The sequence below is a fragment of the Gorilla gorilla genome, chromosome 8, assembly GCF_029281585.2.
Source record: "Gorilla gorilla gorilla isolate KB3781 chromosome 8, NHGRI_mGorGor1-v2.1_pri, whole genome shotgun sequence".
NCBI lineage: Eukaryota > Metazoa > Chordata > Mammalia > Primates > Hominidae > Gorilla > Gorilla gorilla.
In genome coordinates this window covers 109,519,446-109,533,013 of record NC_073232.2, presented here as the reverse complement: position 1 = coordinate 109,533,013, position 13,568 = coordinate 109,519,446, and the positions used below count along the sequence as shown (strand labels likewise).

The 13,568-nt window shown below is 43.0% G+C and overlaps 1 protein-coding gene and 1 long non-coding RNA gene across 7 annotated transcripts in view; one reads left to right on the top strand and one right to left on the bottom strand.

Moving 5' to 3' along the window:
- The window catches only part of LOC129524966 (uncharacterized), a 40,187-nt gene that overhangs the window by 6,692 nt on the left and 19,927 nt on the right, over positions 1–13,568 (bottom strand). The gene's annotated exons all lie outside the window — the stretch shown is intronic.
- ARHGAP19 (Rho GTPase activating protein 19) overlaps positions 1–13,568 on the top strand; it is a 66,648-nt gene that overhangs the window by 37,589 nt on the left and 15,491 nt on the right. For 5 of the 6 annotated variants that reach the window (XM_019035192.4, XM_004049876.5, XM_055352627.2 and 2 more), the window contains exons 7-8: positions 7,094–7,159; positions 9,274–9,465. In XM_019035192.4, the coding sequence (XP_018890737.3) occupies positions 7,094–7,159; positions 9,274–9,465 (258 nt within the window). The remainder of the gene's footprint in view (positions 1–7,093; positions 7,160–9,273; positions 9,466–13,568) is intronic. The other variant, XM_019035191.4, reaches the window with a different exon arrangement.

Here is a 13,568-nt window from a genome sequence, read left to right as displayed (position 1 = left end):
CATTGTGCATATATGCCACATTTTCTTTATCATTCATCCATTGATGGACACTTACGTTGATTACATATCTTTGTTATTGTGAATAGTGCTGCAATAAACATGGGGATGCAGATATTCCTTTGAAAACTGATTTTCTTCCCTTTGAGTACATACCCAGTAGTGGGATTGATGTATTATATGGTAGTTCTATTTTTAGTTTTTTGAGAAATCTTCATACTGCTTTCCGTAATGGCTATACTAATTTGCATTCCCACCAACAGTGTATAAGAGTTCCCTTTTCTTCACATCCTCATCAGCATCTGTTATTTTTTATTTTTATTTATTTATTTTTTTGAGATGGAGTCTCACTCTGTCGCCAGGCTGGAGTGCAGTGGCGTGATCTCGGCTCACTGCAAGCTCTGCCTCCCAGGTTCATGCCATTCTCCTGCCTCAGCCTCCCGAGTAGCTGGGACTACAGGCACCTGCCACCACGCCCGGCTAATTTTTTTTTGTATTTTTAGTAGAGGCGGGGTTTCACCATGTTAGCCAGGATGGTCTCGATCTCCTGACCTCATGATCCGCCCACCTCGGCCTCCCAAAGTGCTGGGATTACAGGCGTGAGCCACCGCGCCCAGGCTATTTTTTTTTTTTTTTTGAGACAGTCTCACTCTGTCACCCAGGCTGGAGTGTGGTGGCATGATCACAGCTCACTGCGCTCAAGTGATCCTCCTACTTCAGCCTCCTGGTTAGCTGGGACCACAGGCGCATGCCACCACACCTGGCTAGTTTTTAATTTTTTGTAGAGATGAGGTCTTGCTATGTTCCTGCTTTATCATTTTTCCTAAAATTCTTCTTAACTATTACTAGTTCTGTCCTCTACTGTTATCAGTCCATCTCTTTCAGTCTGGTTTAACTCTTCCCAACACCACATCTTTTCCTAGAGATTTACAATGTATATACAGTTAAGGCCAATTTCCAATACTTGAGCAGTCCTTCTGTTGTTTCTCTATGAATTGTAAAATTCTTGTTTCTCTATAAATTTCTTGTTGTTTCTCTATGAATTGTAAAATACTTAAGACCTCAGACTTTCATGTAAGCCTATTTGTCTAAGCCTGGTGCCCTTTCTGGATATTTTTTCAGCTCATAGCATCTTTGGGGATGGTGGTTTTTGTTGTTTCTTTCCTTTTCTTTCCCTCTCTCCCTCCCTCCCTCCCTCCCTCCCTTCCTCCCTTCCCTTTTTCTTCTCTTCTCTCCCCTCCCCTCTCTTCCCCTCCCCTCTCCCCTTTTTTTCGTCCTGTCCGTCCATCCGTCCTTCCTTCCTCCCTCCCTCCCTCTCCTCCCTTTTCCCTTTCCTTTCTTTCCCTTTGCTTCCCCTTTACTTCCCCTTCCCCTTCCCTTCCCTTCCCCTTCCCCTTCCCTTCCCCTCCCCTTCCCTTCCCCTCTCCTTTCCCTTCCTTTTCCCTTCCCCTTCCCTTCCCCTTCTCCTTCCCTTTCCCTTCCCCTTCCCTTCCCCTTCCCTTCCCTTTCCCTTCCCCTTCCTTTCTTCCCTTTCCCTTCCCCTTCCCTTCCCCTTCCTTTTCCCTTCCCCTTCCCTTCCCCTTTCTTTTCCCATTCCCTTCCCTTCCCCTTCCCTTCCCTTCCTTTTCCCCTTCCCTTCCCCTTCCCTTCCCCTTCCCTTCCACTTCCCTTCCTTTTCCCCTTCCCTTCCCCTTCCTTTCCCCTTCCCTTCCCCTTCCCTTCCTTTTCCCCTTCCCTTCCCCTTTTCCCCTTCCCTTCCCCTTCCCTTCCCCTTCCCCTACCTCTCCCTTCCTTTCCCCTTCCCCTTCCCCTTCCCTTCCCCTCCTCTTCTCCTTCCTTTTCCCTTTCCCTTCATCTTCCCCTTCCCTTCCCCTTCCCTTCCTTTTCCCCTTCCCTTCCCCTTCCCTTCCCCTCCCCCTTCCTTCCTTTCCCCTTCCCTTCTCCTCCCCTTCCCCTCCTCTTCTCCTTCCTTTTCCCTTCCCCTTCCCCGTCTCCTCCCCTTCCCCTTCCCTTCCCCTTCCTTTCCCTTCCCTTTCCCTTCCCTTCCATTCCCCTTCCCTTCCCCTTTCCTTTCCCTCCCCCTTCCTTTCCCTTTCCCCTTCCCCTCCCCCTTCCCTTCCCCTTCCCTTCCCCTCCCCCTTGCTTCCCTTTCCCCTTCCCCTTCCTTCCCCTTCCCTTCCCCTTCCCCTTCCCTTTCCCCTTCCCTTCCTTTCCCTTTCCCTTCCCCTTCCACTTCCCCTTCCCTTCCCCTTGCCTTTCCCCTTCTCTTCCCTTCCCTTCCCCTTTCCCTTCCCCTTTCTCTTCCCCTTCCCCTTCACCTTTCCCTTCCTTCCTTCTTTATTTTCTTTCTTTTGACAGGGTCTCACTCTGCCCCCCAGGCTGGAGTGCAGTAGTGCTATCTGCTCACTGCAGCTTTGACTTCCCAGGCTCAAGCGATCCTCCCACCTCAGCTTTCCAAGTAGCTGGGACAGGTGGGTGCCACCATGCCTGGCTGATTTTTCTATTATTTGTGGTGACAGGGTACTACCATGTTTCCCAGGCTGGTGTTGAACTCCTGGGCTCAAGCATTTCTCCTGCCTTGGCCTCCCAAAGTGTTGGGATTACAGGCATGAGCCACCGCTCTTGGCCTTCTTTCTTTTTTTTAAATGAAATAGAATAGATATAATATATTCTTGTTTGGAGAAAATTTGTGTTGGTCTTAAGCTCCGTTTTATAGTTTTTCAATTTAGAAATTAAACTGGCTGGGTGTGGTGGCTCACTCCTGTAATCCCAGCACTTTGGGAGGCCAAGGCAGGTGGATCACCTGAGGTCAGGAGTTCAAGACCAGCCTAGTCAACATGGTGAAACCCCATCTCTACTACAAAAATTAGCCGGGCGTGGTGGCGGGTGCCTGTAGTCTCAGCTACTTGGAGTCTGAGGCAGGAGAATCACTTGAACCCGGGAGGCAAAGGTTGTGGTGAGCCAAGATTGCGCCATTGCACCCCAGCCTGGTGACAGAGCGAGACTCCATCTCAAAAAAAAAAAGAAAAAGAAATTAAACTATACCTATCATGTTTTTGTCATGAGACTCTTTGAAAACCTTTATTTTGAAAAATTTCAAATATAGAGAAAAGTTAAAAGAGTAAAACAGTGAATACTCATATATAACTCTCCCCCAGTGTCAACAAATGTTATCATTTTGCCATATTAGCTTTATCTCTCTAAATATATGTTCATACACTTTTTTGGCTGAATCACTAAAAGTAGTTGCAGACACCATGATACTTCATTCCTAAGTACTTATGTATGCATCTCCCAATAATAAAAATATTCTTTTAAGAATCACACTACTGGCCGGGTGTGGTGGCTCATGCCTGTAATCCCAGCACTTTGGGAGGCTGAGGCAGGCGGATCATGAGGTCAGGAGATCGAGACCATCCTGGCTAACACGGTGAAACCCCGTCTCTACTAAAAATACAAAAAATTAGCCAGGCGTGGTGGCAGGCGCCTGTGTAGTCCCAGCTACTCGAGAGGCTGAGGCAGGAGAATGGCGTGAACCCGGGAGGTGGAGCTTTCAGTGAGCTGAGATTACGCCACTGCACTCCAGCCTGGGCGACAGAGCCAGACTCCGTCTCAAAAAAAAAAAAAAAAAAAGAATCATACTACTATTATCACATCTAAGAAACTGAAAAGAATTTCTTATCAACTAGCTTTCAGTACATATTCAAATTCCCCAGCTGTCCTAAGAATGTATTTCATACTTTTTTTCAATATAGGCCAATCAAAGTTTCCGTACTGGTTTTAATTATGATGACACTTTTAATCTACACACTCATGCTTTTTCTTCATGTCATTTATTGAAGCATCAAGTTAACTGTGTTGTAGAATGTCTCACATTCTAAGTTTGTCTTATTGCTTTCTCAAGTTATTTAACTTGTTCCTCTATCACCTTCCATGTAGTTCCTGTAAAGTAGAAGCTAGGTCTACAGTCTTAATCAGATTCAGATTAAGCATTTTTGGCAAAGATACTTCACAGGTGATGTTTGCGTGCGTCACATTGCCTCACATGAGGAGACACAGATTGTTTGATTTTCTCTCTTCATGATGTTAATTTTGCTAACTGCCAGATCTTTCAGTTACAAAGGTAAATTTTTTTCCCCTTTGCAGTTAGTAAATAACCTGTAGAGTGATTACCTAATAATGGTTTTAGCATCCGTTGATAATCCTGCTGGAATCTATTGGGTATTAAAAATAAAGATTTTCTAATTTTGTCATTTAGCCTTTATAAGCTGACTTTCTTCTTTGGAGAATAGCTTTTCTTTGTCTCATTCTCTCTCCCTTTAAAAATGAATATTAATATAAACTCATGGATTTTTATTTTTCCAAAGTGTTAGTCAATTTTACTTATAATGTTGATATTCTCCTGGGCAATGTGGCAAAACCCCATCTCTATGAAAAATACAAAAAATTAGCCGGGCATGATGGCACGCTCCTGTGGTCCCAGCTACTCAGAGGCTACGGTGGTAGGATGGCTTGAGCCCGGGAGGTGGAGGTTGCACTGAGCCAAGATTATGCCACTGCTCTCCAGCCTGGGTGACAGAGTGAGACCCTGTCACAAACAAACAAACAAACAAACAAAATTTATATTTAAATTATCCCAGATTTAGCCAGTGATAGCCCTTGTTAACCGGCTTCTACATCTTTTTGACAGGACTGTATTGTCTTTGAGTGTTTCCTTTCTGGTATAAAATGTTCCCAGCTCACTTTGTACTTGCGCTGGCCTAGGTCGGAGTAATTATTTCTCCAGGGAACCTTGGCTTCTGAGTGATACTAGGTATATTCATTGTTTCTGGTGTGTCATTGCTTCTAGGCTGCTTGAGGGCAAAGAAATAGATTAAAACATTTTTTTAAAGCAATTGTAAGTTCATATTAATACCACCAATTCAGATTTAATACTATGGAACTTTTTCTTGGCTTCTTTTATTTTGTATTTGTATTTCTTTTTTTCTTATATTACAAATTTCAGATTTTTTTTTTTTCTTTTTTTGGAGATTTTCGCTCTGTCACCCAGGCTGGAGTGCAGTAGCACGATCTGGGCTCACAGCAGCCTCTGCCTCCTGGGACCAGTCGATCCTCCCACCTCAGCCTCTCGAGTAGCTGGGTCTACAGGTGAGCGCCACCACACCCGGCTAATTTTTGTATTTTTTGTAGAGATGGGTCTCACCATGTTGCCCAGGCTGGTCTCAAACTCCTGGGCTCAAGTGATCTATCCGCTTTGGCCTCCCAAAGGTGGGGTGAAACCCCGTCTCTACAAAAGTACAAAAATTAGCCGGGCATGATGGTGGGTGCCTGTAATCCCAGCTACTTGGGAGGCTGAGGCAGAAGAATCACTTGAACCTGGGAGGCGGAGGTTGCAGTGAGCCGAGATCATGCCATTGCCCTCCAACCTGGGCGAGAGAGTGAGACTCCATCTCAAAAAAAAAAAAAAAAAGTCAAAACCACATTAAAAGATATACTTAGAGAAATCTCAATCCTTTCTAATTATTTTCATTGTTTTCTGGGTTATCCTGTTAGTGTTTCTTTTTATAAAAACAAGTAAATGTACATTTGTGTGTATATTCCTATTTCCCGTTTTTTTCTTACACAAATATACATTTACTTCACTTTTCTCACTCAACAGTAGATCCTAGAAATCCTTCCATATCAATTCATGAAGTGTTTCTTCCTTCTCTCCGTCCTTTCTTTTTCTCTCCCTTCCTTTCCTTTCTTTCCCTCTGTTCCTTCCTTTCTTTCCCTCCCTGCCTCCTCTCCCTTCCTTTCTTCATAGTACTGTATTGTATGGATGTATGAAAGTTTATTCAACCAGTTCTCTATTAAAGAACATTTGGATTGTATCTAATTTTTTGATTAATCTTATACAAGTGTGTTTTGCATTTCTGAAGTTACATACTCAGGATATGTTACCAGTAGTGAGGTTTCTGGGTAAAAGGGTAAGTGCAAATGTAATTTTATTAGATGTTACAAACCCAGTTTTCCTCTATGGTAGTTGTATTATTTTGCACATCTACTAAGACAGTATCAGGGTAGTTGTCACAGGATTCTAGTCCATAGTAATTCTAAATGGTATTTCTTTCTTTCTTTTTTGAGACAGGGTCTTGCTCTGTTGCCTAGGCTGGAGTGCAGTGGTATGAACATGGCTCACTGCAGCCTTGAACTTCGGGGCTCAAGTGATTCTCCCCCTTAGCCTTCTGAGTAGCTGGGACCACAGGCATGCACCACCATGCCTGGCTAATTTTTTTGTAATTTTTTTTTTTTTTGAGATGGAGTTTCGCTCTTGTTGCCCAGGCTGGAGTGCAATGGTGCGATCTTGGCACACTGCAACCTCTGTCTCCTGGGTTCAAGCGATTCTCCTGCCTCAGTCTCCTGAGTACCTGGGATTACAGGCATACGTCACCACACCCGGCTAATTTTGTATTTTTAGTAGAGATGGGGTTTCACCATGTTGGTCAGGCTGGTCTCGAACTCCTGACCTCAGGTGATCCACCCACCTTGGCCTCCCATAGTGCTGGGATTACAGGCATGAGCCACCGTGCTGGCCATTTTTTAGTAATTTTTTGTAGAGTTGGGGGTCTCCCTGTGTTGCCCAGGCTGGTCTCAAACTCCTGGGGTGAAGCCATCCTCCTGCTTCTGCCTCCCAAAGTGCTGAGATTACAGACGTTAAATGATATTTTCTACACTGTGATTTTAAAATGTGATCTGGAGACCACTTATAATTTGTAAGGATTTGAGGGGGTGGTTTTTGTCAGATAGAAACATTCCTACAAATGTCTATGTTTTTGTCTTTGGCTTATTTGAGTATATACATGCCATGTTTGATTTTTAAAGTGGCAACAACTACATTGGTGTCTTCTCACAGTTTTTCCATCAGATTTGTTGAGGTATCTATTTGGTGGCAACAGAAAGGAAGCTATGGAGGGGCTATGAATTTTGAGGATCTTTGGCTTTTTTAAAGTAATCTGCTGGTCAAATGATTTTGAGAACCACTGTCCTTGCAGCCTGAAAGAATGTTATATTCTACTAATCACTGGGTTTTGGTTTTCTTTTATGTCCCGCCCAGGCTCCTGCTTACATTCGGGAGTGTGCCAGATTGCACTATTTGGGATCCAGAACTCAGGCATCAAAGGTAAGAATAGGAATCTGCTCTTAACCCAAACAAGGAGAGCATTAAGATTTGTGGAGTTTTAAAACAAAGTATGAAGTCAAAGTAAAAGCATGGAAAATAATAAGTCTTAGTATTATAGCTCAAAATTACTTAGTCATTTTGCCATAATGAAGAAGACTAAGAAGTAAGTTATGTATTAGAATACAAATGCTCCACATGTGAGGTATGGTAACTCAGGCCTATAATCTCAGTGACTCTGGAGGCTGAGGTGGGAGAATTCAAGTCTACAGTGAGCTGATTGTGCCACTGCACTCCAGCCTGGGTAACACAGCGAGACCCTGTCTCTTGAAAAAAAAAGTGCCTCCCCGCCCCACAATTTTTATTTACTTTCAGAGGTTCTCCACTGATAGATGGTGTCCTCTGTGTAAGAGTGATGACACAGACCCTGTGTTTCAAGGTTTTTCATGAAGTCCTTCTGATAGAAATAATCTGTGAATAGCAAATGTGTTACATATTTTATAGGAACGAAAGGACAATTTTATGTAATTCATTCCTATTTTAGGTTCATTGGTATGGTAAAACTCTATCAAATGGCTAAAAGACTTGAGACCACATGAGCTTAGATAGATAGGGAAATGTATAATGCTTATTCACAAGATCAGATATGATAATGATGATTTTTTTTTTTTTTTTTTTTTTTGAGATAGGGTTTCGCTCTGTCGGGTAGGCTGGAGTGCAGTGGCATGATCTTGGCTCCCTGGTCCTCTCACCTCAGCCTCCTGAGTAGCTGGGACTACAGGCATGCACCACCATGCCCACTAATTTTTGTATTTTTGGTAGAGATGGGGTTTCACCATGTTGCCCAGGTCTCAAACTCCTGGGCTCAAGTAGTCTGGCTGCCTCAGCCTCCCAAAGTGCTGGGATTACAGGCGTGATCCACCGCATCCAGCCTAGACATGAGTATTGAGTTTTAAAAGTAAGAAGTTATGGCCGAGTGTGGTGGCTCATGCCTGTAATCCTAGCACTTTCAGAGGCCAAGGCAGGCGGATCACTTGAGATCAGGAGTTTGAGACCAGCTTGGGCAACATGGCCAAACCCAGTCTCTACCAAAAATGCAAAGAATTAGCCAGATTTGGTGGCACGTACCTGTAGTCTCAGCTACTCGGGAGGCTGAGGTGGGCGGATCACTTGAGCTCAGGAGGCGGAGGTTGCAGTGAGCCAAGATGGTGACACTTTATTCCAGTCTGGGTGACAGAGTGAGACCCCATCTCAAAAAAATGAAAAAAGAAGTTAGGCACTTGACCTTTATGTGCCTGCTTGGGTCTCTTCCAAGCATACTTTCCTTTCTTACCTGTTCTAAGCCTTTTTAAATAAACTTCCACTCCTGCTCTGAAAAAAAAAAAAAAAAAGTGAGAAGTTAAAAATTTTACAAGCACTTTCTGAGTGCTTAAAATTTTCAAGTTCTATTCATCCTGTCTTGGTTAGAAACTTAAGCTGTCCGCTTTTGCTATTTTTTCTGCTCCTATTTGTTTCTCCCTCTTATTCAGCAAATATTCAGTGTTACCAGGAAAACAGTATTTGGTTTCAACTAGTTTAACTGGAGTGTGGTTTTTGTTAGAGAGCTGTTTTTGTTCCTCTAGCACTGCTGTCTAGTTGTCGTATTAAGTTGCCATGTGTGGGAAGGAGTATTAGCCAAGAGTCAGAGCCCTTGGGCTCCCAGGTGGGTCTGTCACTTTAGTATCCAGATGACTTTAAACTTACAGTTTAACCTCAGTTTTTTTCCTGTGTCAGATGGGAATCATGATACTTTCCATGCTTACCTTGTTGAATTTTTGAATAAATTAATGAAATTAAAAGATGCTTTAAAAACTAAACTCTTATACAAATATAACTCTTGGTGGCAGTATTCCAAATGCACTTAGGTTCTCTGGGCAGGTCATGGGAGTGGGCTATTAATATAACCTATATTAATAGGTTCCTTGTTATCTGATAATAGTGTTAAGATTTTTCTTGTTCCTGAGTATAGGAGTATACCATGTCCCCACTCTCCCTTTTTTTGTTCCAGGTTTTTGTAAGAACCCCAAAACAAAGTTGGCAGGATATATTAATTTACTCTTCTTTTAAATTTTCCTTAGGATGACCTTGACCTCATAGCTTCATGTCATACTAAGTCCTTTCAGCTGGCAAAGTCTCAGAAACGGAACCGGGTAGATTCCTGCCCTCACCAGGAGGAGACCCAGCACCATACAGAAGAGGCACTGAGAGAGCTGTTTCAACACGTTCACAATATGCCAGAGTCAGCAAAAAAGAAACAACTTATTAGACAGGTGCCTGAAGGCAGGGAAGTTGTGATGGGGCTTTAGGAGTGTAATTGTGCTGGTAGAATCAGTAGGTCATATTGTTAAGAATCTCATTTAATTTTTGGTTCAGCTGAGAAAGCAGGCTTGTCTATGGAATCTCCACGGTGATCTCTGTGCCATTGCTCCACTACAGAAAGGAGTGGAGTCTCTTGATTTCTAGTTAAGCAGGAGGATCCAAGTGTGGTTAGAGAGTCTCTCATTTTGGTCATGTCCCAAGTTTGCTGAGAGAGGACCAGCAGTTAAAACATATTGTTCCGAAGTTTAAACCCTCCAGATTTTCTTAGCAAATAACTTTTCTGAATTTCAGTTTTCTTGTTTGTAAAGTGGTAATAGTAACAGCGATGTTTCAAAGTTCTAAAAATTAGAGATAATCTGTGTAGAGTGGCTGGCATAGCAAAGTCTAAGTGGTAACTTTTTACTAACAGAGTTATTTGCAGTTAGAGAACACAATAAATCAGGACCCTAGTCTGATACTGGAAAGTAGGAATTCTGGTGGCTAAGTTTGTTTATGCTGGAGCTATGGGAACAAATTTGCTATTTTGGGACTCAAAGTGTGGTTTAAGTAAGTCCTGTGACTTTGGGTAGTTTCTTTCTCAAGATTAATTTTGTCTCAATCCCTCTTGAATTTTACCTGAGTGGGCAGGGTCAGCCTCTTGACTTTTATTCAACTGGCACTTCCTTGGGGGAAGAGTCTGTTTTTACTTATTTTATACCTACTCTCAGCATAAGGCCAGGTATAAACAAGTACTCAGATAATGGTGAACTGAGCTGTTCTTAAGAATTAACAAAGTCATTTAAGAGAAGTTTCTGCCATCTCTTTGAAGTTACTTTGAGATCTAGCAAATTGTGTTACAACTGGAATTTTACAGGGTGTTGGCTGAGTATTGCTGCAGATTCAAACCAGTCTAGTGATTTAATTCTTGATAGAAACTAAGTAGTTTCATGTAGGACAGGTATAATGACTTCTTTCAACAAGAACACTGATACCGGCTGGGCACGGTGGCTCACACCTGTAATCCCAGCACTTTGGGAGGCCTAGGCGGGTGGATCACCTGAGATGGGGAGTTCAAGACCAGCCTGACCAACATGGAGAAACCCCGTCTCTACTAAAAATACAAAATTAGGGCCGGGCGCGGTGGCCCACGCCTGTAATCCCAGAACTTTGGGAGGATGAGGCAGGCAGATCACCTGAGGTCGGGAGTTTGAGACCAGCCTGACTAACATGGAGACACCTAGTCTCTACTAAAAATGCAAAAAAAATCAGCTGAGTGTGGTGGCACATGCTTGTAATCCCAGCTACTCGGGAGGCTGAGGCAGGAGAATTGCTTGAACCCAGGAGGTAGAGGTTGTGGTGAGCCGAGATCATGCCATTGCACTCCAGCCTGGGCAACAAGAGTGAAACTCCGTCTCAAAAAACAAAACAAAACAAAACAAAACAACAAAATTAGCCGGGTGTGGTGGCACATGACTGTAATCCCAGCTATTCTGGAGGCTGAGGCAGGAGAATTGCTTGAGCCCGGGAGGTGGAGGTTGTGGTGAGCCGAGATCGTGCCATTGCACTCCAGCCTGGGCAACAAGAGCGAAACCCCGTCTCAAAAAAAAAAAAAAAAAAAAAGAACACTGATACTTAAAGATAAAAAAGAAAAAGACATTTTGCACTTTTTAGAAAAACAGAAAATTATAGAGAAGGATAAGAAGAAAGCAAATCACTCTTCCTGCCAGTGTTTATGTTGTGGGCATTTCTTTTGGTCTTTTTCCTCTGGATATCTTTTTACATAGTTATGATCATATCATATACTTTAAAATTTTTTCCTTTTTTCACTAAACATGACAGTCTAAGCATTTCTTATGCATGCATGCAGACTCCTTCCATACATTTTATTTATTTTTATTTTTATTATTTATTTATTTATTATTATTATTATTATTATTTTTTGAGGCGGAGTCTCACTCTGTTGCCCAGGCTGGAATGCAGTGGCGCAGTCTCCGCTCACTGCAAGCTCCGCCTCCTGGGTTCATGCCATTCTCCTGCCTCAGCCTCCTGAGTAGCTGGGACTACAGGTGCCCGCCACCACGCCCGGCTAATTTTTTTGTATTTTTAGCAGAAACGGGGTTTCACCATGTTAGCCAGGATGGTCTCGATCTCCTGACCTTGTGATCTGCCCGCCTTGGCCTCCCAAAGTGCTGGGATTATAGGCTTTAGCCACCGCGCCCAGCCTATTTTTATTTTTTTTGAGACAGTCTCGCTCTGTTGCCCAGGCTGGAGTGCAGTGGTGCGATCTCGGCTCACTGCCACCTCTGCCTCCTGGGTTCAAGCAATTCTCCTGCCTCAGCCTGCTGAATAGCTAGGACTACATGCATGTGCCACAATGCCTGACTAATTTTGCATTTTTGGTAGAGATGGAGTTTCACCATGTTGGCCAGGCTGGTCTTGAACTCCTGACCTCAAGTGATCACCCGCCTCGGCCTCCCAAAGTGCTGGGATTACAGGTGTGAGCCACCGCACCTGGCCATCCTTCCATACGTTTTAAATACTGTATCTTTCTTTTTTTTAAAGACGGAGTCTCGCTTTGTTGCCCAGGCTGGAGTGTAGATGTAAGGGCTCCAATATGATCTTAAGTAAATATGATCTTAAGTAAAAGATCATATTTGAGTATAGTGGCTCGATCTCAGCTCACTGCAACCTCCGCCTCCTGGGTTCAAGCAATTCTCCTGCTTCAGCCTCCCCCGAGTAGCTGGGATTACAGGCATGCGCCACTATGCCCGGTTAATGTTTTTGTATTTTTAGTAGAGATGGGGTTTCACCATGTTGGTCAGGCTGTTCTTGAACTCCTGACCTCAAATGATCCACCTGCCTTGGCCTCCCAAAGTGCTGGGATTACAGGCGCGAGCCACCGCACCCAGCCTGCTGTATCTTTTTGAAGAAACTATAATTTTATTGTTTTCTAATTTTTTCTCCATGATTATACAAATTATACATGCTCACTATAGAAACATTGAAACCCGCAGAAGTGTGTAAAGAAGAACATAAAAATCACCTATACACATCCAGAGGTAACCACTGATAACATTTTAGAGTATTTCCTCCTAGTGTTTCTCTCCATGAATATATGTTTCACATTGTTTTCTTTTACTTAAGATCATATTTGAGCCCTTACATCTGGGCCAAAAGAAAAAATCATAATGTATATTGTTTTATATTCTACCCTTTTAACTTTATATTACAAACATTTCTCATGTTATTAAAAGGCTATGAACATTTTAAATGTTTACATAATATTCTTTTTGTGAGACAGAGTTCCGCTCTGTCACCTAGGCTGGAGTGCAGTGGCGTGATCTCGCCTGACTGCAGCCTCCACCTCCTGGGCTCAAGCAATTCTCCTGCCTCAACCTCCCAAGTAACTGAGATTATAGTGGAGCACCACCATGCCTGGCTAATTTTTGTATTTTTAGTAGAGACGGGATTATACCATGTTGACCAGGCTGGTCTTGAACTCCTCGCCTCAGGTGATCTGCCTGCCTTGGGCTCCCAAAGTGTTGGGATTACAGGCATGAGTCACCATGCCCAACCTTAAATGTTTATATAATATTCTATTCTGTGTAACCAAATTTATACATAATTTGCCTACTACTGGGCATATTTGGGAATTAGGTTTTTAGTTTATAAATTTTTGTTCATAAGTATTTTCATTGTAGATTATTTTCTAGAAGTGGCATGATAAACGGATATACATTATTTTTTTGGCTGCTACATGTACTAGGTCCCTTTTAATAGATAAGTGCCTCTTTTTCTCCCTTCTTTTTTTTTTCCCCTTAAAACATTGCCAGTTTGTTTGAATAAACTTTAAAATAAAAACTGGGTAAGTACCCTTTACCCAATTCTCCCTAATATTAACATTATAAAAACTAAGAAATTAACATTAGTACAGGGCCGGGCAGGGTGGCTCATGCCTGTAACCCCAGCACTTTAGGAGGCTGAGGCAGGCCGATCACCTGAGGTCGGGAGTTCGAGACGAGCCTGACCAACATGGAGAAACCCCGTCTCTACTAAAAATACAAAATTAGCCAGG